At 49.5% G+C, this 25,817-nt stretch overlaps 1 protein-coding gene across 6 annotated transcripts in view; it reads right to left on the bottom strand.

Moving 5' to 3' along the window:
* LOC105495641 (WD repeat domain 62) overlaps positions 1-25,715 on the bottom strand; it is a 53,129-nt gene extending 27,414 nt beyond the window's left edge. For 4 of the 6 annotated variants that reach the window (XR_011617468.1, XM_071086401.1, XM_071086403.1 and 1 more), the window contains exons 1-9: positions 25,077-25,253; positions 20,432-20,523; positions 19,254-19,316; positions 12,738-12,795; positions 12,326-12,496; positions 11,347-11,484; positions 10,762-10,944; positions 8,464-8,624; positions 6,643-6,832 (exon numbers count right to left, since the gene is read on the bottom strand). Coding sequence is in view for 5 of the 6 variants with exons in the window: in XM_071086401.1 (XP_070942502.1) it covers positions 6,643-6,832; positions 8,464-8,624; positions 10,762-10,944; positions 11,347-11,484; positions 12,326-12,496; positions 12,738-12,795; positions 19,254-19,316; positions 20,432-20,523; positions 25,077-25,253 (1,233 nt within the window). In the remaining variant the exon portion in view is untranslated. Of the gene's footprint in view, positions 1-6,642; positions 6,833-8,463; positions 8,625-10,761; positions 10,945-11,346; positions 11,485-12,325; positions 12,497-12,737; positions 12,796-19,253; positions 19,317-20,431; positions 20,524-25,076; positions 25,254-25,577 lie in introns of those variants that run through there. The other 2 variants (XM_071086405.1, XM_071086402.1) reach the window with 2 other exon arrangements.
* Between the last annotated feature and the right edge of the window lie 102 nt (positions 25,716-25,817).

Below are 25,817 nucleotides of genomic sequence, written 5' to 3'. Positions count from 1 at the left end.
GTCGCCCAGGCTGGAGTGCAGTGGCTGGATCTCAGCTCACTGCAAGCTTCGCCTCCCGGGTTCACGCCATTCTCCTGCCTCAGCCTCCCGAGTAGCTGGGACTACAGGCGTCCGCCACATCGCCCGGCTAGTTTTTTTGTATTTTTTTTTTTTAGTAGAGACGGGGTTTCACCATGTTAGCCAGGATGGTCTCGATCTCCTGACCTCGTGATCCACCCGTCTCCGCCTCCCAAAGTGCTGGGATTACAGGCTTGAGCCACCGCGCCCGGCCAAGCACACCAAATTCTAATATTTCAGAAAAACTGGTATCACGTAAAAATGAACAACAGGAAAGGACCAAGGTCAAATCCAACAGTCACTCTTAAAAAGGAAGAAGGAGAAGAAGAAAAAAAAGCACATCAGAAACATATTTTCACAAAAAAGATAAAAACTATAACTTACTTTTTTTTTTTTTTTACAGAGTCTTGCCCTGTCGTCCAGGCTGGAGTGCAATGGCACAATCTTGGCTCACTGCAACCTCCACCTCCTGGGTTCAAGCAATTCTCCTGCCTCAGCCCCCCAGGTAGCTGGGATTACAGGCGCCGACCATCACACCCAGCTAATTTTTTGTATTTTTTTTTTTTTTTTTTTTTTTTAGACGGAGTCTCGCTCTGTAGCCCAGGCTGGAGTGCAGTGGCCGGATCTCAGCTCACTGCAAGCTCCGCCTCCCGGGTTCACGCCATTCTCCAGCCTCAGCCTCCCGAGTAGCTGGGACTACAGGCGCCCGCCACCTCGCCCGGCTAGTTTTTTGTATTTCTTAGTAGAGACGGGGTTTCACCGTGTTATCCAGGATGGTCTCGATCTCCTGACCTCGTGATCCACCCGTCTCGGCCTCCCAAAGTGCTGGGATTACAGGCTTGAGCCACCGCGCCCGGCCATTTTTTGTATTTTTAGTAGAGACCGGGTTTTGCCATGTTGGCCAGGCTGGTCTCAAACTCCTGACCTCAGGTGATCCACCTGCCTCAGCCTCCCAAAGTGTTGGGATTACCGGCATGAGCCACCATGCCTGGCCTACTCTTTCAAAAGAAGGTAAAAGATATTTAAAAAATGATCCAAGTGCCGGGTGCGGTGGCTCACGCCTGTAATCCCAGCACTTTGGGAGGCTGAGGCGGGTGGATCACAAGGTCAGGAGTTCGAGACCACGGTGAAACCCCGTCTCTACTAAAAATACAAAAAAAAAATTAGCCAGGCGCAGTGGCGGGCGCCTGTAGTCCCAGCTACTCGGGAGGCTGAGGCAGGAGAATGGCAGGAACCCGGGAGGCGGAGCTTGCAGTGAGCCGAGATCGCGCCACTGCACTCCAGCCAGGGGAACAGAGCGAGACTCCGTCTCAAAAAAAAAAAAAAAAAGATCCAAGATATGAAAAACAACCTAGAAAAACTCAGAAACAAAGTGATGTAACTTAAAGAAAGAACTAGGTCAGCCGCAGTGGCTCACGCCTGTAATCCCTGCACTTTGGGAGGCCGAGGTGGGCAGATCACTTGAGGTGAGGAGTTCGAGACCAACCTGGCCAGCATGGCAAAATCCTGTCTCCATTAAAAAAACAAAAATTAGCCAGGCGTGGTGGTGCGTCTGGAATTCCAGCTACTCAGGAATCTGAGGCAGGAGAATCGTCTGAACCTGGGAGCTTGAGGTTGCAGTGAGCGGAGATCACGTCACTGCACTCCAGCCTGGGCGACAGAGTGAGATTCCATTTCAAAAAAAAAAAAAAACTTGTACTTATACGTTCATAGCAGTGGTATTCACAACAGCCATAAGGTAGAAACAACCCAAGTGGCCGTCAACTGATAACAGAGAACAAAATGTGTTCTATCCATACAATGAAATACTATTCCGCCATAAAAAGGAATGAAGTATCGACACATGCTACAACATGGATAAATCTTGAAAACATTATGCTAAGTGAAAGCCAGGCACAAAAGCCCACATATTCTATGATTTCACTTATAAAAATTATTCAGGTCAGGCATAGTGGCTCACACCTGTAATCCCTGCACTATGGGAGGCTGAGGTGGGTGGATCACCTGAGCTCAGGAGTTCAAAACCAGCCTGGGCAACATGGTGAAACCCTGTCTCTACTAAAATACAAAAAATTCATCAGGCATGGTGGCATGTGCCTGTAATCCCAGCTACTCTAGAGACTGAGGCATGGGAATTGCTTAACTCGGGAGGTGGAGGTTGCAGTGAGCCGAGATTGTGCCTCTGCAATCTAGTCTGGTGACAGAGCGGGACTCCATCAAAAAAAAAAAAAAAAAAAAAAAAGAAAGAAAGAAAGAAAGAGGAAAAGAAAGAGCCGGGCACGATGGCTCACGTCTGTAATCCCTGCACTTTGGGAGGCCGAGGTGGGCGGATCACAAGGTCAAGAGATCGAGACCTGGCTAACACGGTGAAACCTCATCTCTACTAAAAATACAAAAAATTAGCTGGGCGTGGTGGCGGGCACCTGTAGTCCCAGCTACTCAGGAGTCTGAGGCCAGAGAATGGTGTCAACCTGGGAGGCGGAGCGTGCAGTAAGCTGAGATTGCGCCACTGCACCACTCTGGCCTGGGTGACAGAGCGAGCAAGACTCAGTCTCAAAAGAAAGGAAGGAAGGAAAGGAGAGAAAAGAAAAGGGAAAAGATTCAGAACAGGTAAATCCATAGACAGAAGCAGATTAGTCATCTCCATCGATGGGGGGAGTGGGGAATGGGGAGGACTGCTTAACAGATACAGGATTTTTTTGGGTGGGTGGGTGATGAAAATGTTCTGAAACTAGAGAGTAACGATGGCTGCATGACACTGTAAGTGTACTAAGTGCCACCAAATGGTAACTTTAAAATAGCTGAAATGGTAAATTTCATGTCATGTATATTTTACCACTATATATATATAATTCCCCATTCCAAAATAAACAGGGGTCAAAAGGGAGAGACTATAGTATGCAATGGCTACATATTCAGATCCTGTAAATATAGTATAACTATTTTAAAAATTGGAGAGAGTAGAGAAAACATATGCAATACAATTGTTTTAACTGTCTTCAGAACTGAAGAGCTGTCCGTTCTCAGACTGTTGCATGTAAATGTGGGAAAAAGCGAATGAGTTAATGGGGATATTCTAATTCCATCATCCCCTGTGTCCTTAAGAACTAGGCTTCTGGAAGCATCAACCCAATAGCTATGAGTATACCTAACACTCAACTTGTGATTCTGAAATCCCAATTTGTACTAAAAAAATACACCTGGCCTTTTCTTTCTCTTTTTTCTTTTCTTTTTTTTTGTGATAGGGTTTCACTCTGTCACCCAGATTGGTGTACAGTGGCTTGATCTCAGCTTAATGCAACCTCTGCTTCCCAGGTTCAAGCGATTTTCACGCCTCAGCCTCCCGAGTAGCTGGGACTACAGGCGCCCGCCACCATGCCTGGCTAATTTTTTGTATTTAATGGAGACAAGGTTTCACCATGTTGACCAGGTTGGTCTCAAACTCCTGGGGTCAGGTAATTCCCCTGCCTCAGCCTTCCAAAGTGCTGGGATTACAGGCATGAGCCACTGCACCCAGCCCAAAAAACTAAACATGGTCTTTTCAAGAAATGGTTGATTCCTGATATGGGACAGGAAAGGTACAAGATGAGACTGGAACATATTGGCATCCCAGGCAGCAAGGTGGCTATCAAGAAATACTAGGGTCATGTCCAAAGGACTCAGGAGCCAATGTTAAGAGGCTCTCACTGGCGAAAGATGGGATGATATGAGCTCCAATAAAGTTAATAATTATAATAGATTAAAACATATCTGATATATTTAAATATATATGAGTTTATAATGATATTAAATAAAACTAGTTACCTTTAGAGGATAGGGAACCAATTCATTATCTTGAAAACTGGTAAATAAAGGGAAAGAATCAAGTATTTCTCCTGCCTTTCCTATATGAAGTATAGCACTGGGTGACCAAATGGCAGATGAGAGCAAATATCTCTTCATGTAAGTAGTCCAACTAATAAAAATAAATTATAGAATTAGAATATCACCATATTGCAACCCTCAATAAATGGGTCCAGGCATTGAGCATCAATAGCTGCTAACAGGCCAGGCACAGTGGCTCACACCTGTAATCCCAGCACTTTGGGAGGCCGAGGCAGGCAGATCACTTGAGGTCAGAAGTTTGAAACCAGCCTGGCCAACATGGTGAAACCCCATCTCTACTAAAAATACAAAAATTAGCCAGGCGTGGTGGCGGCTGCCTGTAATACCAGCTACTTGGGAGGCTGAGGCAGAAGAATTGCTTGAAACCAGGAGGTGGAGGTTGCAGTGAGCTGAGATAGTGCCACTGCACTCCAGACTGGGGCAACAGACCAAGATTCTGTCTTGCGGGGGGGGCGGGAAGCTGCTAACGATAATTGATAAACTCTACATATCGTTTGTGTGATTTTTATGACGTTTATTTTCATAAACATGAAGAATACAGGTAGAACCTTAGAGTTATAGAAGAGAGAATAGGCCGGGCATGGTGGCTCATGCCTGTAATCCCAGCACTTTGGGAGGCTGAGGTGGGCGGATCACCTAAGGTGGGGAGTTCAAGACCCGTCTAGCCAACATGGAGAAACCCCGTCTCTACTAAAAATACAAAATTAGCCAGGTGTGGTGGTGCATGCCTGTAATCCCAGCTACTCGTGAGGCTGAGGCAGGAGAATCGCTTGAACCTGGGAGGTGGAGGATGCTGTGAGCCGAGATTACACCATTGCACTCCAGCCTGGGCGACAAGAGTGAAACTCCATCTCAAAAAAAAAAAAAAAAAAAAAAAAAAAGCAGAGAGAGAATAGGGTAGAAGCAGTATTGGCTGACAATTTTCTTTTTTTTTTTTTTTTTTTTTAGACGGAGTCTCGCTCTGTCGCCCAAACTGGAGTGCAGTGGCCGGATCTCAGCTCACTGCAAGCCCCGCCTCCCGGGCTTACGCCATTCTCCTGCCTCAGCCTCCCGAGTAGCTGGGACTACAGGCGCCCGCCACCTCGCCCGGCTATTTTTTTGTATTTTTCAGTAGAGATGGGGTTTCACCGGGTTAGCCAGGATGGTCTTGATCTCCTGACCTCATGATCCGCCCGTCTCGGCCTCCCAAAGTGCTGGGATTACAGGCTTGAGCCACCGCGCCCGGCCTGGCTGACAATTTTCTAGAACTGATGAAAAGATCTATCCACAGATACTGCTGCTGAACAGCTATATACATAAACAGTAAGGAGATGCAAAGAAAATCAACTGAAGACACATAATAAAATTGATAACAGTGAGGGTGAGAGGGAGCAGAACTGGGGGCAGGGAAGTCATCAATGTAGACTATAGCCTTATCTATAATATTTCACCTATTTTCCCAAATTTTTAAAAATTTCATATATAAATTTTAAGTTACTAAAAAACATTCTTTGAATGGAAAAAAAGTGCTGTCAACAAAAACGTCAGCCCCATGAAGGCAGACAGACTCAACCAGAGTCATACGGCTGAATGCTGCCTATTCAAAAGGACAAAGTTCTTTGTCACGGTCCTGAATCTGGCCACTGAAAACACAATTCCTCTAGGACAAACATTTCCAGTATGAAATTTTCAGCCCCCCTGCCATAGCCCCTGCCGAGTAGCTGCAACTATAGGCACGCCTGGCTAATTTGCAATTATTTTTTGTAAAGCCGGGGTTTCCTCATGTTGCCCAGGCTGATCTCGAATCCCTGGACTCAAGTGATCTGCCCACTTCGATTTCCCAAAGTGATGGGACTACAGGCATGAGTCACCGTGCCTGGCTAACTTTAGAGAATTTTTTAAAACCCACAAACTCACTCTCAGAAAATAAAAACTTCAAAACCTTTTTTTTTTTCTAGACAGGGTCTCACTCTGTTACTCAGGCTGGAGTATGGTGGCACAATCACAGCTCACCGTAGCCTTGACATCCTAGACTCAAGTGATCTTCCTGCCTCCGCCTCTCGAGTAGCTGAGACCACACGTGTGTGCCACCATGCCTGGCTAATTTTTAAAAATTATTTGTAGAGATAGGGTCTTGCGTTGCCCAGGCTCGTCTCAAACTCCTGGGCTCAAGTGATCCTCCCGCCTCAGACTCCCAAAGTGTTGGGATTACAGGCGTGAGCCACCATGCCCCGTCTTCAACTCTTTTTTTAAAAAAAGCAGTGAAATACAGAAACAATCTCCATAGCAAAGCTTTCTGCAGAGTGCACGTTCCTGCCGCAGGGCCTCTGTGCTTGTGGTTCTCCCCAGCAGTTGCAGGTCTCACTCCCCAATTTCCTGCAGGTCTCTGCTTAAATGTCCTCAGGAAGGTCTTCCCTGACCCCTCTCCTCTCTAGAATACCACCTGGATTCCCCTTCCCCTTCCCCGCCTCGTTTTTCTTCAGAGGGTTACTGCTGCTTGGCGTGTTATTCACTGATAATGTTTCCAGGTTTCCTTTCCCATCCAAATGTGAGCTCTTAAGGGCAGGGTTTTTGTGTCTGTGTCCTCAGCACCTAGGACAGGGCCTGACGCATAGGAGGGAGTCAATGAGTATCTTCTGAAGGAACTACTGAATGGGTTCCCAAACTGTGGGGAACTGTGCAGAGGCTGAACAGGGGCAGAGGGAGGGAGGGGGGGCTCACCTCCACGTTCCAAACGTAGGAGCTGTGGAAGAGCTCTGACCACACCTTGCCCACTCTGTTGATGTCCTTGACATCCCAGATGTAGATGCTGTGGTCTTTATACACGCAGGACAGCCACTGGTGGATGGGGTCGAAGGTCAGTGCCACTGTATCTGGGTAGACTGCTTCTGCCTTCCTGTGGAAGAGGAAGCTAACAAGGCCACATGGGTAATCAATCACCATCAATGTCACTGAGTAGTGACAGCCACCTCTAGTGACAGTGGAGCTGCCTCCCCAGCAATGCCATGCCTCATGGTATTTGTGGCCATCCATCTCTCCTGCTCCAATTCTACTTCTCCCTCTTCCCTCTTCCTCTGCTTTGCTTCTCATGTAGAGGATACAAACCGGAAACTTTTGCCTGGCCCTGAGAGCAAATGAGTTTTTTATTCCTATGAACATTTCTCTCCCATCATTTCACCCAACTCAAGCTCCTGCTCTCTCTGAGCATACAAAGATAATAGGCATGTATCTTAGGTCCCACCTCTTCTTGGCCTCACCAACGCATGATCAAAAAGCCTCTTTGCCCTAAGGAGGCTGGGGAGCTGTCTCATGGCCTGGGGTCTCCCTATGAAGGCTACAGTTTACTGAGCATTTACACTGTTCCAGGCCGAGAATTTTACCTGCAATAAATTCTCACAACCATGATAAGAGGCAGGCACTATATTTTACATATGAGAAAACGGAAGCACAGGGAGGTATAGTCACCTTCCCAAGGTCACACAGCACAACAGAAGGCAGCAGAATTGTGAGCCCAGCTACTATAACACAACACCGCCTGTGGGTTGCTCACTCCCTCCTTTCCTTCATGACACCCAGTTCCCCTGTTCAGGTCCTGTCATGGAAAAGGCACCCAGGAGCTAGTATCCAGAAATCCACAAAGAGGCAGCCCTAGGCACCCGGCACCCCCTGGTTAGGTAGCCCCCGATTCCATAAAACAGACTTGCAACAAAGGAGAAGACAAGCCACAGCCTAGCACTTCCATCCACTCTCGACACAGCAGCAGAGGGACCTAACATGTAAGGCCTGGTCATTTACCCCAATGCCCGAAACCCCCAGCAACTGCCCACTGACCTAAGGATAGACTACAGGCGCCCCACACTGGCCTCATCTCCCACCATCCTCCCCGGGCACACTGGGCTCTGGCCACACAATCCCTCACTATTCCTGCAACATGACAAGCCCAGTGTACTGTCACCTCAGTTGCTGGGACCGAGCTCTCCACACAGCAGCTCCTTCTCACCAGACACCCAATCAGCACAGCCCACCCCGGGCACTCTCCTTCCTGAGTCCTTGCTGTGTTCCCCAAAGCACTGATGCCTATCTGAAATTACCTTCTTTGTGTACTTGCTTATCATCGAGCCCCCCTGCTACACTGCACAGAGGCAGAGATTTTGCTGCTTCACTATAGGTGTATCCTGCTTCCAGCCCAGGGCTGGCACTTAGCAGCTGCTTAGTAGGGGTCAGCCATGTGGATGCAAACACTCCACCACATTCACAGCTGCTCTGCACTGTTCTTCACCATGCTGACCGCTATCTGAGATGATACTGTTTATTCCTTTGTTTTCTCACTGACTGTTTCTTCCCCTACCCAGCCTCACTTCTCACTGTGAAGCTTGCCTTGGAAGGCAAGGACTTTTCTGCTTTGTAACGCCCAGGGCTGAGAGTCATGATGAGTATTTGTGGGATGGACAGATATATGGATCTGGAAGCATGGATGAATGTCAGTGGAGAGACTCTGGGTGGGCCCCTCCCGTTCCGTTCCCTCTCCCTGCAGGGCAGTACCTGGGCTCCAGGCCCTGTGCCACATCTACCCCAAGGTAGTGTGGCTTGGGCAGGTTGGCGAGGTAGTGCAGGCTGTGGGCCTGGAAGATGCGGACTATCCCATCTGTGCAGCCACAGAAGATGAGCTCCTGGCTGACACAGAGGCAGGAAGACAGGGAGACCTGTAGGGGCAAAAGGGACCCCAGTGGATTTGGTGCTTCACGTGGCCTGGCCCAGGGACATGGGGACTGACAGAGCAGCCTTAGGCCTCCAGAGAAGACTTATAGTTCCTTGGGTCTAAGACACCCATTTTAGCATATTTTAAGATTTCTGAAATCAAGGTATAGTATACTGCTGCTATTGAAATACATGTGTCCCCAGGTAGACAGAGACATGAATGGAGACAAAGATGTCACTGCCGTCTACAGAGAAACGTAGCTATGTATGAAAAATACCTGTTCAGCAGACTGCAATTTCAGGTAAGTCAGTTGTAGTAACAGGGTTGAATGTTAAGCTTAAATTTTTTTTTTTTTTGAGATGGAGTTTTTTTTTTTGGTCGTCGCCCAGGCTGGAGTACAATGGTGCGATCTTGGCTCACTGCAACTTTCACCTCCCGGGTTCAAGCGATTCTCTTGCCTCAGCCTCCAGAGTAGCTGGGATTACAGGCGCCTGCCACCACATCCGGCTAATTTTTTTGTATTTTGAGATGGGATTTCACCATGTCGGTCAGGCTGGTCTTGAACTCCTGACCTCAGGTGATCCACCCACCTCGGTCTCCCAAAGTACTGGGATTACAGACATGAGCCACTGCGCCTGGCCTTTAGGCTTAAATTTTATTCCCTTTTGCTTACAAACAACTTCATAATGACTATACTCCAAAGCAGTACAGAAAAAAGTTATAAGGCCGGGCGCGGTGGCTCAAGCCTGTAATCCCAGCACTTTGGGAGGCCGAGACGGGTGGATCACGAGGTCAGGAGATCGAGACCATCCTGGCTAACACGGTGAAACCCCGTCTCTACTAAGAAATACAAAAAACTAGCCGGGCGAGGTGGCGGGCGCCTGTAGTCCCAGCTACTCGGGAGGCTGAGGCCGGAGAATGGCGTGAACCCGGGAGGTGGAGCTTGCAGTGAGCTGAGATCCGGCCACTGCACTCCAGCCTGGGCGACAGAGCGAGACTCCGTCTCAAAAAAAGAAAAAAGAAAAAAGAAAAAAGTTATAGTATCTAGAAAGGACTGTCTATCCTACTAGGAAGTGCTAGACCTCTAGACGCAGTTTAAGGAGTTTTTCCAAATCTAGAGGGACTTAATTGATGAGTCATTTAGTGTTTAGGAACTAAACATCTATCTATTGAAAGCTTTTCACTTGCTTGAAAAAGAGAAAATGATGTTTAACCAACTAGGACAAATATAAAACTTGGAACTCTTTCACACGCCATTAACCTCAAAGGTGATCTCTGGAGTGAGTTACAAAGGCAAGCAAGGAACAGGAGAGAAAACCACAACGCTCTGGCTGATAGCCAAATGGGCAACTGATTCCAGATGGGAAAATAGCTTGGACACAAACTTTCAGATACTAAAGGAAAGAAGCTCTGCAATGTATCGATAGATCATGCTTTAGTTTAAAAGTTTATGGCAGGGCACAGTGGGAGGCCAATACCGGTGGATCACTAAAGGTCAGGAGTTTGAGACCAGCCTGGTCAACATGGTAAAACCCTGTCTCTACTAAAAATACAAAAATTAGCTGTGCGTTGTGGCAGGCGCCTGTAATCCCAGCTACTTGGGAGGCTGAGGCAGGAGAATCGCTTGAACCTGGGAGGCGGAACTTGCAGTAAGCCGAGACTACACCACTGCACTCCAGCCTGGGCAATAGAGTAAGACTCCATCTCAAAAAAAAAAAATTAAAAATAAATAAAAGTTCATGCATTTTGTGTAGTCTTTTTTGATTGAAAAGTTATTAAATCAATGATACCTCTGAGTTTTTAAAAATGCAATCCTCTACCAGCCAGAGTGCTCAAAGGAGAAGAGAAATGTGAAGTAGATCAAATAGTAATGGGAAAAAAACTGTCACCTTGAGCCCATTTCAGGTTACCAAGCACGGTGCTCACTGCCTATATTATCTCACGTGACTTCTTTATCAGCTCTGTGGGGAGGGCAGCAGTACTCCCATTTTACAGATGTGGAACCTGAAGCTCAGAGAGGGGGTGTCATTCACCATTAGTCACATAAGCAAAACCTGTGTGGTCAATACTGATGAACACTCCTGCAGACACGTATCATGAGAAAGAGCCTGTCCAACTGATGGCAGAGAGGGAGGTGGTACCTTCAGGTTGATCCACTTCTCCAGCACCCTCTTCTCATTGAACTGGCAGAGGAGGCCCGAGTAGGACACACAGAAGGTACTGCCTGCCATCCGGCCCCGACCACAGGCCACACCACAGAAGATATTGTTGTGTAGCTCGCCCAGGATGCCTGAGCGCCCTACAAGGGGCACTGTGCTCGTCACCTGGAGACACAGAGGGCATAGTGAGATACTGTCCACACAGCTGAGCCCCCAACAGGGCCACGATGGGTCCTGCATGACCAGATGATAGGACACAACGAAACAGGAGAACTCCAAGAAGCTCTTCCAAATGGAGGAGAAGGAAACACTAGAACCCTGCCACTCTGGACAGGGGGGCTGGAAGCAGCAGTCCAAGAATGAGAGCTGGTCCCAGGGTCAGGGGGTTCCTGGCAGGGCCTGTGCATCAGCCCCCTGAGAGTAGGCCCAGAAGCAGCAGCTGGGCCCCTGAGAGGTCAAATGGCCCGAGACCGCTGCCCTCAAATCCCAGGGAGAAACAGGAGGCCATGCTGCCACAGATGGTGACTCCCTCAGGGCCTGGTTAAAGGGCCAGGGACAGAAACTCACCTTTGTCTCAGTGGAGACTTCCAAGAACCAGAACCTCACATGTCGGTTCCCAACAGTGACAAAATAGCTGCTGTCCTCTGAGAAGGAGAGGGCGATGACTCTACAAGATACCTTGTTGGAGGCCACTACGATGTCTTTCTGGAAGAATAAGTGCAAAGCTCGTGCCAGCACTCATTCCACTGGACTGCCTGGGCCTCCCTGCTCGTCCCCACTCCAAGTCTGTCTTCCTGGGACCCTCCAGGGAGCTGCTGTATGGGGAAACTTATGTGGGGCAACCTGCTCATTCCTCACCACAGAGGAGGGGACAGAGGCTTGGAATGGTCCCCCCAGGAGAGTATGTTCCAGAGCTCTCCCAAGGGTCTAAGCTCTGCAGCCCACACATGGTATTGGGGACAGTCATGGCTGGGATGTAAGGACAACACAACCTATGGCTGTCACGGATGGGGCTCCTGCTCTGGGCCCTGCCCTGAGCCCTTCACAGGATAACCCATGAAATTCCCTCAATAGCCCCATGAGGGAGGCGCCTCTCCCCAACCCTCCTAGGCTCAGAGGGGAAGATGTCATGTGCTCAAGGTCACATAGTGGGTTATGGGCAGAGCCAGGACTTGGTACCCACTTCTGCCAGCTCCACAGCTGTTCCAAAGCCCAGTCTTCCAGTGCTTATCAACTCATTAAAGTCTTACAACTCAACAAGATAAGTAGCACTATATCCATCTAACAGAGGAGGAAACAGACTCACAGAGATGTTAAGTCACTTGGCTAAGGTCACAGCTGGTCATTATAAAAATATTTATAATTCTTCCAGCTGGGCACCTATCTTGTGCCTTACAGTAAGGGATCAGCATGTCGCAGGTGCTCAATAGCTGTCATGTGTTGGGTGAGTGAGCACTTTACTGCGTCCTCTCATGTAGCTCTCCCAGTGCCCAAGACACAGGATGCTCTGGCAGCTGGCTGCCTGCCACAGGCCCGCTGGTCTTACCTTCCAGTCCCAGACGTTGAGCACCATGTCATGTTGGTAGCCCATGGACACGATGTGCTTCATATTGGGTGAGAAGGCCACACAGGCCACACCATACTTGTGGCCTAGCATCTCCGCCACCTGATTCTTCTCCTCCACATCCCAGATGCGCACAGCAGGCCTATGCCCATTCTAGGGAAGGTGGGGTCATTACTGCTGCTGGGCTCTGTACCAGGCAGGGCTAGAGGGGTTGTCAAGGCCGAAGATTGCATTGCCATAGGGTGTGCCCAAAAGCCATCTCCCCCATCTGCTACGGGGCTGTTCTGGCCCAGGAAGGAGCTATTCCAGGGACTCCCAGGCCTGCTGGGAGCATAAGGAATGGCTCCTGAGGCCCCCCAACCCCCACTCCCACTTAATCGTGATCATGACTCACCTCCCCTGTCACTATGTACTTCCCATCAGGGGAGAAGGCCAGAGCACTCAGAGACTTTCTGGGGATAAAGAAAAGAGCTGATCACTGGTTCCGCTAAGGGTGGCCAGTCAGACCCCATCCTGGCGGCTCTGATAGGACTCTGCCCTCTCCTGCCTCCCAAGCCTCAGAAGAGGCCAGGGGAGGTGAGCTCAAGCAGCTCCCACAGAGCCAGTACTGCTGGCGTGCCCAGCACAGCACACAGAGAAATGGGGGTAAATGCAAAGCCCCTTCGACCCTGAGATACCAAACCCAAATGGGGCAGACATTGTATGGGGACCCTGCTTTCTTCTCTCTCTGCTGCAGTGGCTACCCTAAGACCCCACCCACCCTATAACACTGAGAAATAGAGATGCAGGAAATGGTACAGGCCTGGCCTAACTAAAGGGGTGGTGCTGATGGGAGGATCCTGGCAGACATCACATCAAGGTAGCCTGCAGCATGTGCTCCACTGATAAATACTCAAGATATTCTGGAAAATCCATAAACAGCCAAAATGTTTCTGATACTCCTAGCTAGCCTGCACAAGGACTTGAATGAACAGGCTAGCTGACAGGTTTCTGGCAGCAAGATTCACCATTCTGAGATTGTATGGTTTCCTTCTTCTCCCCGCTCTCTTTTAATCTTGTTTTTACCTTTGTTCCTTAACAATAATTGTCTCCCTACGTGAGATGGTAAATTGGCGTGCAGACAACTAAGTAAATGTCACTAAGTGAGACTTTGGCAACTTCATGGAATATTCATCAAGTCAACCTGCTTCCCAGGCTTCCCGTGGTTCCTTACAGCAGCAAACAGGGCAAATTGCGTCCTGGATATCCACTTGTCTCTCTTTCCTCACTGACATAATCCCAGTTTCATGCTTGCAGCTATGCAGGTACAGCTACATGACTCAGTCTGGCCAAGGAGAAGTAAACTGACATGATGTGTGCCCCGCTTCCCACCAGTTCCCCTCCTGAAATAAGCACAGAACAGCCAGAACTCCATCTTGGGCCATAAAGTGACTTCAAGACCAGAAGCCTCACAATAAATGGGGTGGAAGAGAAGGAGAGAGGAATGGAGGCTGGGTGCGGTGCCTCATGCCTGTAATCCCAGCACTTTCAGAGACAGAGGTGGGAGGTTCACTTGAGGTCAGGAGTTCACGATTAGCCTGGCCAACATGATGAAACCCCATCTCTACTAAAAATACAAAAAAATAGGCCGGGCATGGTGGCTCAGGCCTGTGATCCCAGCACTTTGGGAGGCCAAGGCGGGCAGATCACAAGTTCAGGAGATGGAGACCATCCTGGCTAACACGGTGAAACCCTGTCTCTACTAAAAAGTACAAAAAAATTAGCTGGGCTTGGTGGTGGGTGCCTACAGTCCCAGCTACTCGGGAGGCTGAGGCAGGAGAATGGCTGAACCCTGGAAGTGGAGCTTGCAGTGAGCAGAGATCACGCCACTGCACTCCACACTGGGAGAGACAGCGAGACTCCATCTCAAAAAACAAACAAACAAACAAACAAAAAATAGCCAGGTGTGGCGTTGGGCGCCTGTAATCCCAGCTACTCGGGAGGCTGAGGCAGAAGAATCGTTTGAACCCGGGAGGCGGAGGTTGCAGTAAGCCAAGATCGCACCACTGCACTCCAGTCTGGGCAACAGAGCAAGACTCCGTCTTGGAAAAAAAAAAGAAGTGGGGCAGGGTGCGGTGGCTCATGCCTGTAATCCCAACACTTTGGGAGGCCGAGGCGGGTGGATGACGAGGTCAGGAGATTAAGACCACCCTGGCTAACATGGTGAAACCCTGTCTCTACTAAAAATACAAAAACAAAATTAGCCGGGAGAGGTAACAGGCACCTGTAGTCCCAGCTACTCGGGAGGCTGAGGCGGGAGAATGGCGTGAACCCGGGAGGCGGAGCTTGCAGTGAGCTGAGATGGCGCCACTGCACTCCAGCCTGGGTGACAGAATGAGACTCCATCTCAAAAAGAGAGAGAGAGAGAAAAAAAAGTGGGGTCCCTGGTGTTCAGAGACACAGCCCCTGGGCTGCCCACCTCCGGACTTAAGATGTGCAGGAGGAGCATGCCCTTGGGTTTTAAGCTACGCTGTGGAGGGGTTTCTGTTGTCTGTAGCCACCTCTAACCTGTCGCATGCCCCGACCTTGTGCCTGGCCCTCTAGCAAATGCTGTGTGGCCATCACTGCACTGATTCCTCACACATGCTTCATGGAGTCAGGGCTCTCATGAACCAACTTTGCAGATGAGGTGACTGCAACACAGGGAAGTCCCATGCTACGGTTAACTAACCAGAAAGGACAGAGCCCTGACCTCTAAGCCAGTAGTTCTCAGTCTTGGCTGTACATTATAATTCCCTGGGGAGCATCTGAAAAGTGTCAAAGTCTAAGATAAGTTGAGTGAAACTTTGGTGAGGAACAGGATAATATTTGCACAGTCTCAGAAAAGATTTCCCCAGGATACTTGCTAATCACAAAGGTGAAGAGAGAGGCTTTGAAGTGGAGGAATCTGGAAGGCAACACCTTGGCCAAATGCTCCCAGTGAACACCACCAGTCACGGGAGACCTCCTGAGAGGAGGCACTGGGAAGAACACAGCACCCCTTCTGGTCTGTTCCTGTCAAAGATGCAGAACCTGAGTCTGCCCTTGAGGAAGCATAGAATAAACCCAAGATACCTCATCTACAATCCTCAAAAGTGTCAAGATCAGCCAGGCGCAGTGGCTCATGCCTGTAATCTCAGCACTTTGGGAGGCCGAGGCGGGCAGATCACAAGGTCAGGAGTTCGAGACTAGCCTGGCCAACATAGTGAAATCCCATCTCTACTTAAAAAAAAACAAAAAACAAAAAACAAAAATTAGCCAAGAGTGGTGGTGCGCACCTGTAGTCCCAGCTACTCAGGAGGCTGAGGCAAGAGAATCGCTTGAACCCAGGAGGTGGAGGCTGCAGCGAGCTGAGATCACTCCATTGCACTCCAGGCGGGTGACAGTGTGAGACTTTGTCTTAGGAAAAAAAAAGTCTCAAGATTCTGAAAGTCAAGAAAAGACAGAAGAGCCACGTCAGCCTGAAGGAGACTGAGGGGACAACTCAATGCAATGTGTGATTCCAGACAGAACCCTTTGGCCATAAAGGACATTCATGGGACAAAGGCTGACTCCTGAATGCAGCCCTCTGGGGAGTGAATGGGAGTGATATACCAATTTTCATTTCTTGATTTTGCTGGATATATTACAGTTTAGAAGGACTGTCTTTTTTTTTTTTTTTTTTTTTTTTTTTGTAGGAAATACATACTGAAGTATTTATTTTATTTTATTGTTTTTTTTTTTTTTTTTGAGACAGAGTCTTGCTCTGTCACCCAGGCTGGAGTGCAATGGCGTGATCTTGGCTCAATGCAACCTCTACCTCCCGGGTTCAAGCGATTCTCATGCCTCAGTCTCCCAAGCAGCTGGGATTACAGGCATCTGCCACCATGCCCAGCTAAATTTTGTAGTTTTAGTAGACATGGGGTTTCACCATGTTGTCCAGACTGGTCTCAAACTCGTGACCTCAGGTGATCCACCTGCCTTGGCCTCCCAAAGTGTATTTATTTTATTTTACTTTATTTTTCTTGAGACGAAGTCTCGCTCTGTTGCCCAGGCTGGAGTGCAGTGGCGCAATCTTGGTTCACTGCAACCTCCGCCTCCCGGGCTCAAGCAATTCTCCTGCCTCAGCTTCCCGAGTAGCTGGGATTACAGGCGCCTGACACTAGGCACAGCTAATTTTTGTATTTTTAGTAGAGACAGGGTTTTGCCATGTTGCCCAGGCTGGTCTCAAACTCCTGACCTCAAGTGATCCTCCTGCCTCTGAGGCCTCCCACAGTGCTGAGATTATAGGTGTGAGTCACCGTGCCTGGCCTAAAGTATTTAGAGATATAGAGGCATCATGTCTACAACTGATTCTCAGATAGTTCAGAACAAATTAATATGTATATAGACAAAAAATGATAAAGCAAATGTGGTAAAATGCTAACATTTGGCCAAGTGCAGGGGCTCGCTCACGCCTGTAATCAACCTTTGGGAGGCTGAGGCAGGCGGACTATCTGAGCTCAGGAGTTTGAGACCACCTTGGGCAACATGGTGAACCCCGTCTTCACTAACACACAAAAAATTAGTTAGGCATGGTGGTGCATGCCTGTGGTCCCAGCTACCTGGGAGGCTGAGGCATGAGAATCGCTTGAACCCAGGAGGTGGAGGTTGCAGTGAGCTGAGCCTGGGTGACAGAGCAAAACTCTGTGTTCAAAAAACAAAAAAGCTAACATTTGGGAAATATGTGAAAGGTACATAGGTATATATGAGCTCTTTGTACTATTCTAAGTCTGAAATTATTTCAATATAAAAAGTCTCAAAATTGCCAATGCCCAAGTTTCATCCCAGATCAATTGATTTGGCTTTCTCTTGTGGTGAGGCATAGGGACCAGGTGATTCTGATATGCAGTTGGAAAGAAAACCCCCACACTGGCCACACCACCTCCTAATGCACACCCACTGGTGGCCCAGGGTGGGCACCTGCATGCCATCTACTACAAATCCAGGCCACCCACACCACTGCCTACAGGGATTAGGAAGGCAACACAGGTGTGAGGAACTGGCCACAACGGGCCTGACAAATGTCACTAAGCTCAGTCCATCACTGCCACAGGGGAATTTGGGCCCCAGAGGCCAGAATTTCTCACTTCTCCAAACAAGAGGGACATGTGGATTTTTGTGTTAAAAAACTTGAAATGGGCCAGGCGCGGTGGCTCAAGCCTATAATCCCAGCACTTTGGGAGGCCGAGATGGGCGGATCACGAGGTCAGGAGATCGAGACCATCCTGGCTAACACGGTGAAACCTCCATCTCTACTAAAAAATACAAAAAGCTAGCCGGGCGAGGTGGCGGGCACCTGTAGTCCCAGCTACTCGGGAGGTGAGGCAGGAGAATGGTGTAAACCCGGGAGGCAGAGCTTGCAGTGAGCTGAGTTCTGGCCACTGCACTCCAGCCTGGGCAACAGAGCGAGACTCCGTCTCCAAAAAAAAAAAAAAAAAAAAAAAAAATTGAAATGTTGTCCACTCATCCAACCTTTAAAACACACTGTATTGGGCAAGTTTGTGTGACTCTGATTTGTAGCTGCTGCCTTACGAATGCTCTCCCAATTACCAGCAGCTATTTTATTTTCAGAGGAGACCAAGGCTCTGAAAGAAGTGTCTCACCTGAGATTCCACAGTGAATAGATGCTTGAGCCAGGAATGGAACCCAGCTCTGCCCTTATCACCAGTAACAGAACCCACAGTTAGGAGCAAAAGGTCCAAAAAGCCACTTTCAAGAGGGAATGCACTTCTGCCAGATAACAAGAACCTGCCGTAGCTTAAGGACCGTATCTTAGGGACCATAAGGGCAGGAGAAAACCCACTCCTTATCCATTCACGTGGAGAACTGGGCCAAAGGAGCAGAGCCTCAGCTATGCCAAGGAGGGACACGGTATGCCTTTCAAAGGTCACAGCCCTATTGGGACCACATCCCAGGGCAACACAGTGATCAGTTAGCACCAAGGCAGAGGAGCGGGTCCTCCCCCAATAACAGCTGAAAGGATCTTTCTAAAACCCAAATCATGTTCAGTCTTTCTCTTAGGAAATAGCCATCAATGTGCCAGACACTGCTGTTTGGTGCTGGGGACACAGAAATGAACTCAGAGAAAGTCCCTGCTCTCAGAGTGCTCACACTGAGGAATGGAGACCCACAGTGAAAACCATCAATGAGGAAATTGGACAGCATATCAGAGATGGGAGCAAATTTTGTGGAGAAAAGCAAAGCAGGGAATAGAGCTGCTGGAGGGCTGGGGGTGAAAAGCACATCCCTGGCCTGTGGCGCCCTCCTGTGGCTGCTCTCTGCACTCAGCATGCTCTGCAGCCCCTCTCCAAGGCTGCAAGGACTATGGGATGTGGCTTCTGCCTATTCCAGTCTCATCTCCCCTGCTCCCTTTCTCCAGGCACCGGATCCCTGGCTGCTTTTAAAGCACCGAGATTCTTACCACTGCAGGGCCTTTGCCCTTGCTGTCCCCCGTGCCTGAAGCGCTCTCCCTACAGCTTCTTATGGGTCACCCTCTCACTTCCTTCAGGTCTCAGAGTCAAGGCAGCATTCCCTGAGCCTTCTGATAAGGCTTTCCTCCTATTATCTGCCCACAAACCTGCCCGAAGACATCCCCCATCATTTCCTCCACAGCACTGATTATGATCAGCCAGTAATTTGCTGACGGGTTTACTGTCTGTCTCACTCTAGCCAGCAGAGATTCTCCTCTCCTGTGGTCACTGCTGTGTCCCTAGCACATGGAACAGCATCCAACACAGGCAAATGCTGCTGAGCCAACAGGTGAGTGAATGAGTGAGCACCTACCCATGAGTACCTCCAGGCTATGCGGGGGAGGGGAGGTGTGCCAAGCCCCTGGTTCCACCCCTGCCCCCAGGCCCAGGCCTCAGCCTACCTGGCAGTGTTAAAGATGTGCTGCTGTTTGTTCTCCTTGGGGTCCAAAATCACCACCACACAGCTGGGGAGAAAGAGGAAAATGTGCCTCAACTTCGGGGAGTGTTGGGGTCCTGGGATGATTCTATTCCCACCAGAAAAGCCCACAAATAAACAAGCTCCCTCTGCACAGAGATTCTCTCTGGTCTCCTCCTCCTCCCATTCCTCCAGGTGTTTACACTGAGAATTCTAGGGCACTTTAACATTACTATGTTCTTAAATAGAAACCAGCACTTCCTCTGAGGTAATGTCTGTCAGGCCCTAGGCTAATAAAGACCTTAGGCTGGCTACAATCCCAGCACTTTGTGAGTAGGGGGTGGGGGGATCACTTGAGCTCAGGAATTTGAGACCAGCCTGGGCAACAGAGTGAGATCTCCTCTCTACTAAAAAAAATTAGCTGGCTGTGGTGGCATGTGCCTGTAGTCCCAGCTACGTGGGAGGTGGAGATGGGAAGGTCGCTTGAGCACAAGAGGTTGGGGCTGTAGTGAGCTGTTATTCACACTATTGCATTCTAGCCTGGGCAACACGGCCAGACTCTGTCTCAAAAAAACAAAACAAAACAAAAAACAAAACAAAAAAAAGAGAGAGAGAGATGTAATTGTTTTAAATCCTCACAACTGCCAGGTCAGGTCAGGACTCTTTAGGCCCATTTATAGATAAGGAAACAAACCCATAGAGGGGACGTCCTTAGCACAGTGTCAGGCTACATAAGTATTTATGGAATGAACAGTTGTAGCGTCTTCTTCAGTCTTCTCAACTATGCAAGCAGAGAGGGTCACGAGCTCTGTTTTACAGAGGCAGAGGAAGAGGCTCAGAGAGCAGCATACATGGCAGAGCTGGGACACAAATCCAGGTTACCTGACACCACAGCGTGGAGTTTAATCACCTGTCTTTCCCAGATCGCTGTCACCTCCCCCCTGTAGTCATAATAAAGGCTTTCATTGCACTCACTACATGCCAGGAACTGTTCTAGACAGAGAGGGGGCTATGGAATCCTCTCCACAGCTCTCAGAAGCAGGCCCCATTATCCACATTCTACAGGTGAAAAAGATGAGGCTCAGAGTGATTTACAGATGGCTTCAGGCTCCAAGCTCCAAATTCCCTAGCAATGATTGGACATCGAGGCCCTTATCTGCTTACCCTGCCAGGTAGGCCACATGGCCTGTGCCAGGATCACAGGTTAGGCCACTGCTGTTCTGGGCTGTGATGCCAAGCACCTTCTCGAGTGACACCTGCAAAGAAAAAGCCCAAGTCAGAGGCACCTGCCCCAGCTGGCACCACATGGTGCAGCTGCCTTGGCCACCCATTCAGATCCTGCTGCATTCAACACCCACTCACTGAGCTTCTGTGGCCATGCCATCCACCAGCAGCTAACACTTGTTCTCTCAACATTCCTTTGACAAATACGACGCTAGGTGAAGAGCACAGAGTGGTGAGGAAGAGACAAATCCCTGCCCTCGTGGGGCTCATGTCCTACTGGTGATGGGTATGTAGGACATAGAAAAGAAGCAGAACAAATATGTGAAACAGATGCCAAGTAATGACGGGTGCAAGAGAGAAGAAAGTAGATAAGGAGGTCAGGAGTGCAGGGGAAGGGGGAGAATGCCATGGTGAGAAGGTGACCTGTGTATAAGCTTCTAAGTACTTTTTTTTGTTTATTTGTTTTTTGAGATAGAGTCTTGCTCTGTCACCAGGCTGGAGTCCGTGGTGAGATCTTGGCTCATTGCAACCTCCGCCTTCCGGGTTCAAGCGATTCTCCTGCCTCAGCCTCCTGAGTAGCTAGGATTATAGGCGCAGGCCACCATGCCCAGCTAATTTTTGTTTTAGTAGAGATGGTGTTTCACCATGTTGGCCAGGCTGGCCTCAAACTCCTGACCTCAGGTGATCCACCCACCTCGGCCTCCCAAAGTGCTAGGATTATATAGGCAAGAGCCACTGTTCCCGGCCTCTTAGTACTTTTATATGTATAAAAGACTTGAATCCCCACAACAAGCCAAGTAGAAGGCACTATTATCACCCCTGTTTTACAGGTAAGAAGTCTGATGCCCAAGATCCTACATCTGCAAATGGCAATGTTGATGTAGAAACCCAGGCAGTCTGGCTGCAAAGTCAGCACTTTGGGCTGTACAGGACACAGTAGTGACCAAAGGTAGACAGTTTCCCCACGTCAGATTCATAGTCCCGAAATTTGAGAGATTTGAACAAGTAAAAAAACACATGAACAGTAATATTTAAAATTTAAACAAGGCTGGGTGTGGTGGCTCAGTCAGGAGTTTGAGACCATCCTGGCCAAAATGTCAAAACCCTGTCTCTACTAAAAATACAAAAAAATTAGTCAGGTGTGGTGGCCCATGCCTGTAATCCCAGGTACTCAAGAGGCTGAGGCAGGAAGATCGCTTGAACCCAGGAGGCGGAGGTTTCAGTGAGCTGAGATGGCACCACTGCACTTCAGCCTGGGCGACAGAGTGAGACTCTGTCAAAAAAAAAAAAAAAAGAAGGCCGGGTGCGGTGGCTCAAGCCTGTAATCCCAGCACTTTGGGAGGCCGAGACGGGCGGATCACGAGGTCAGGAGATCGAGACCATCCTGGCTAACACGGTGAAACCCCGTCTCTACTAAAAAATACAAAAAACTAGCCGGGCGAAGTGGCGAGCACCTGTAGTCCCAGCTACTCAGGAGGCTGAGGCAGGAGAATCGCTCGAACCCGGGAGGTGGAGCTTGCAGTGAGCTGAGATCTAGCCACTGCACTCCAGTCTGGGTGACAGAACGAGACTCCGTCTCAAAAAAAAAAGAAAAAGAAAAAACAAAGGAACCGGCAGGGCGCGGTGGCTCAAGCCTGTAATCCCAGCACTTTGGGAGGCCGAGGCGGGCAGATCACAAGGTCAGGAGATCGAGACCACGGTGAAACCCCGTCTCTACTAAAAATACAAAAAATTAGCCGGGCGCGGTTGTGGGCGCCTGTAGTCCCAGCTACTCGGGAGGCTGAGGCAGGAGAATGGCGTGAACCCGGAAGGCGGAGCTTGCAGTGAGCCGAGATCGCGCCACTGCACTCCAGCCTGGGCGACAGAGCGAGACCCCGTCTCAAAAAAAAAAAAAAAACAAAAAAAAAAAACCAAAAAAAAACCAAAGGAACCAAACAGATGAGGAAACAGAGGCCAAGAGGGGTTACCCATCCAGGAAGGGGTAGCGCCAGGATTCCAACATAAACAACCAAGCCATGGCACTCATGTTGTCTTATCTGTCGATCAGCATTACTGGGCATTGGTATGAATGGTCATTTTTAGACTAGGTCTTTGCAAGACAGATCAACTCCGTACTGCCAAACAAGAAAAATAAATATTACCCCAAATACACAGTTATAGTATCAGTATTAGCTAACATGAATAGAGTACTTGCCATGTGCCAGTGTTGTTCTGAGTGCCTAGGATATGTGACCTCATTTAATCCTCACAAATACCCTATGAAAGATTTCTACATCATTCTCATTTTACAGATAAGAAAACTGAGGCACAGATAAGTTCATAACTTGGCGGGGCACAGTAGCTCACTCCTGTAATCCTAGTACTTTGGGAGACTAAGTCAGGCAGATCGTTTGAGCTCAGGAGTTCAAGACCAGCCTGGCCAACATGGCGAGACCCTCTGTCTCTACCAAAAAACAAAACAAAATTAGTCAGGTATGGTGGCATGCACCTGTAGTCCCAGCTACTCAGGAGACTTGAGGTGGGAAGATCACCTGAGCCCACGGAGACTGAGACTGCAGTGAGTCGAGATCACTCCACTGCACTACAGCCTGGATGACAGAGTAAGACCCCATCTCAAAAAAAAAAAAAAAAAGAAAAAGAAAAAGCAAAGTTCATAAACTACCAGGAAGAACAGGACTAAAGTTTAAGCTCAGGCTGCCTGGGTCCAACCATACCAGTCTGTTCTCTTTTATTTTTTTTTTTATTTTTTTGAGACGGAGTCTCGCTCTGTCGCCCAGGCTGGAGTGCAGTGGCCGGATCTCAGCTCACTGCAAGCTCCACCTCCCGGGTTCATGCCATTCTCCCGCCTCAGTCTCCCGCGTAGCTGGGACTACAGGCGCCCGCCACCTCGCCCGGCTAATTTTTTGTATTTTTTTTAGTAGAGACGGGGTTTCACTGGGTTAGCCAGGATGGTCTCGATCTCCTGACCTCATGATCCGCCCGTCTCGGCCTCCCAAAGTGCTGGAATTACAGGCTTTAGCCACCGCGCCCAGCCCAGTCTGTTCTCTTAGCCACCTTGCTATAATGCCTCTCTGAATTTGATATTGTTATATGTAGTTTAATAGCTCAAAAGGCACTTTCAGGAACATATAAGATAAAGGCTATGACGTATAGGGTGCTGGGTGAGAGATGAAGGTGGGTGTCTGCTTTAGAATGGGGTTCAAGAAGGCCTTTCCAGATAGCGACATTCAGGCTGAGACTTGAAGGATGGGAAGGAGCCAGCCAGGTAGATTGCAGCAAAAAGCCCAGGCTAAGGAGGCAGAAAAGAATATGGAGCCTCAGGAAAACCAAAAGCAGGCCAGTGTGACTGAACGTTGGTGACAGGGAGGACATGGGAGGTACAGCCAGAGCCCTATAGCCAGGAGTGGGCAGTATAATCACAGTGCAGGAGAAAGTCATGGGGCAGGAACAAGCTCCACCAGCAGCTACCAGGTATCCTCCCTTTATCTGGACTCTGTGCCAAGAAGATCACAAGTAAAATTTCATTTCTTTCCAATGCAATAGTATATATATATATTTTTTTTTTTTGAGACAGTCTTACTCTGTCGCCTAGGCTGGAGTGCAGTGGCGTGACCTCAGCTCACTGCAACCTCCGCCTCCTGGGTTCAAGGGATTTCTCCCGCCTCAGCCTCCTGAGTAGCTGGGATTAAAGGAGCGTGCTAGCTCGGCTAATTTTTGTACTTTTTGTAAAGACAGGGTTTCACCATGTTGGCCAGGCTGGTCTTGAATTGATCTCAGGTGAACAGCCCACCTTGGCATCCCAAAGTGCTGGGATTACAGGCGTGAGCCACCGCGCCCTACCAATACTATGGTTCTTATCATCTCCATTTTATAAAAACAGATTTTGTGCCTACAGAGCTGGAAAACAATTTTTTTTAATTGCCGCTGTGCTAATGGAATTCCTTCTACCTACTGTGAAATCATTTCCTTCTGTGTTTCTGTCTCAAAATTTAGGGAACTGTTCTGTGCGCCCTCCTCCCCAGGCAGCACTGGGGAGATTTTATAAATAACTTCTTACGTCTTTGTCATAGTTTTGAATGACAATATGGATTAAGAATCCCCACCTTGGTGAGGAAAAAGGATAGAGACCGCAGAAGGTGAGAGAAGGCGAGGTAGAAGCGAGGAAGAGTTGGGGCAGGTAACACTCTGGACTAAACCCTCGAAGGGACCTTAATGACCCAGCGGGGGCCAGGGCAGTGAGGCTGCAGTGAGCTATGATCGTGACGTCTAAAGGCGATAGAACACGTTAAAGTATAGGAGGACTAGGCTGTGATTTGCAGAAGCAAAATGCATTCCCCAGTGGTGGGAACCAGGGAGGAACCCAGGAATTACTCCAACGCTGAGGGTGGAGCCGGGAATGCAACGAGGAGAGGGAAAGTGGGAGGGGCCATGGCTAAAGGGGCGGGACTTAGGGGACGAAGCCAGGCAGGGAACAGCCAGAGGGGACTGGCCAGGGACTGATAGTCGGGGCCACAGTTCTCAGGACGGGACTAGGGGAAACCCAGGAGGCCTGGAACTGGGGTAGACATGACGAGCAGCTTCTCACCCGGTTCTGCACCGTCTCCTCGGAGGCCGTCGAGAGTCGCGTCCGCCGCCGGAGGCAGAGCGGTGGGGCGGGCGGCGGGGAGGACTGACCCCTCCGCGCCGGAACTCCCGCCATGACAGAGGGCAGCTTCTCCCCTGCATCGTTCCGCGCACAACCTCCGGACCCTACGGCCGCCATCGTCACGCCGGAGCCGGGCGACCGTTACATCCCTTAACCGCCGCCGCCGCCACCGCCACAACCCACTGAAACAGCGAACAGCCGCGGGAAAGCCGGCGCCGCCGCCTATTGGACACCACAGGCCCGGCCTGGCCAACCGCAGGGCTGCCGGGCGGCGCTTAGGGCCAATGGGAGCGAAGAGGCGGAGCGAGTGCCTGGCTGGGCGGCTAGTGTACTGGATGCCTGATCAAGAGTCGTGGGGTCTTTCATCCAGACTCCGTTTTCATTATTCGCTGAAACATACAGGTTTTAACTTTTACGAGGCTAAGGCCCCAGCTGCCTCACCTCGGTTTTTGCCGCCACCCAGAGGAACTATATGCGATCCGACGCTCGCCCGGATATAGGCGTAGGGTGGAGCCGTAAGAGATTGACTGGCCAGTTGATTTGGTTGGCGCAGGCTCAGAAACGACGTGACGCCGCCCCTCTCCCCAACACGTGATGAAAGTCGGGGTGGAGAAGGGCAGGCTTTGCGCAGGCGTACAGTTCTCGCTATAGCCAATTCGCTACGTGACGAGGGCGTGACTG

The sequence above is a fragment of the Macaca nemestrina genome, chromosome 20 (genome assembly GCF_043159975.1).
Source record: "Macaca nemestrina isolate mMacNem1 chromosome 20, mMacNem.hap1, whole genome shotgun sequence".
In the NCBI taxonomy this organism is placed as follows: domain Eukaryota; kingdom Metazoa; phylum Chordata; class Mammalia; order Primates; family Cercopithecidae; genus Macaca; species Macaca nemestrina.
This window is presented reverse-complemented; position numbering and strand designations above follow the sequence as displayed.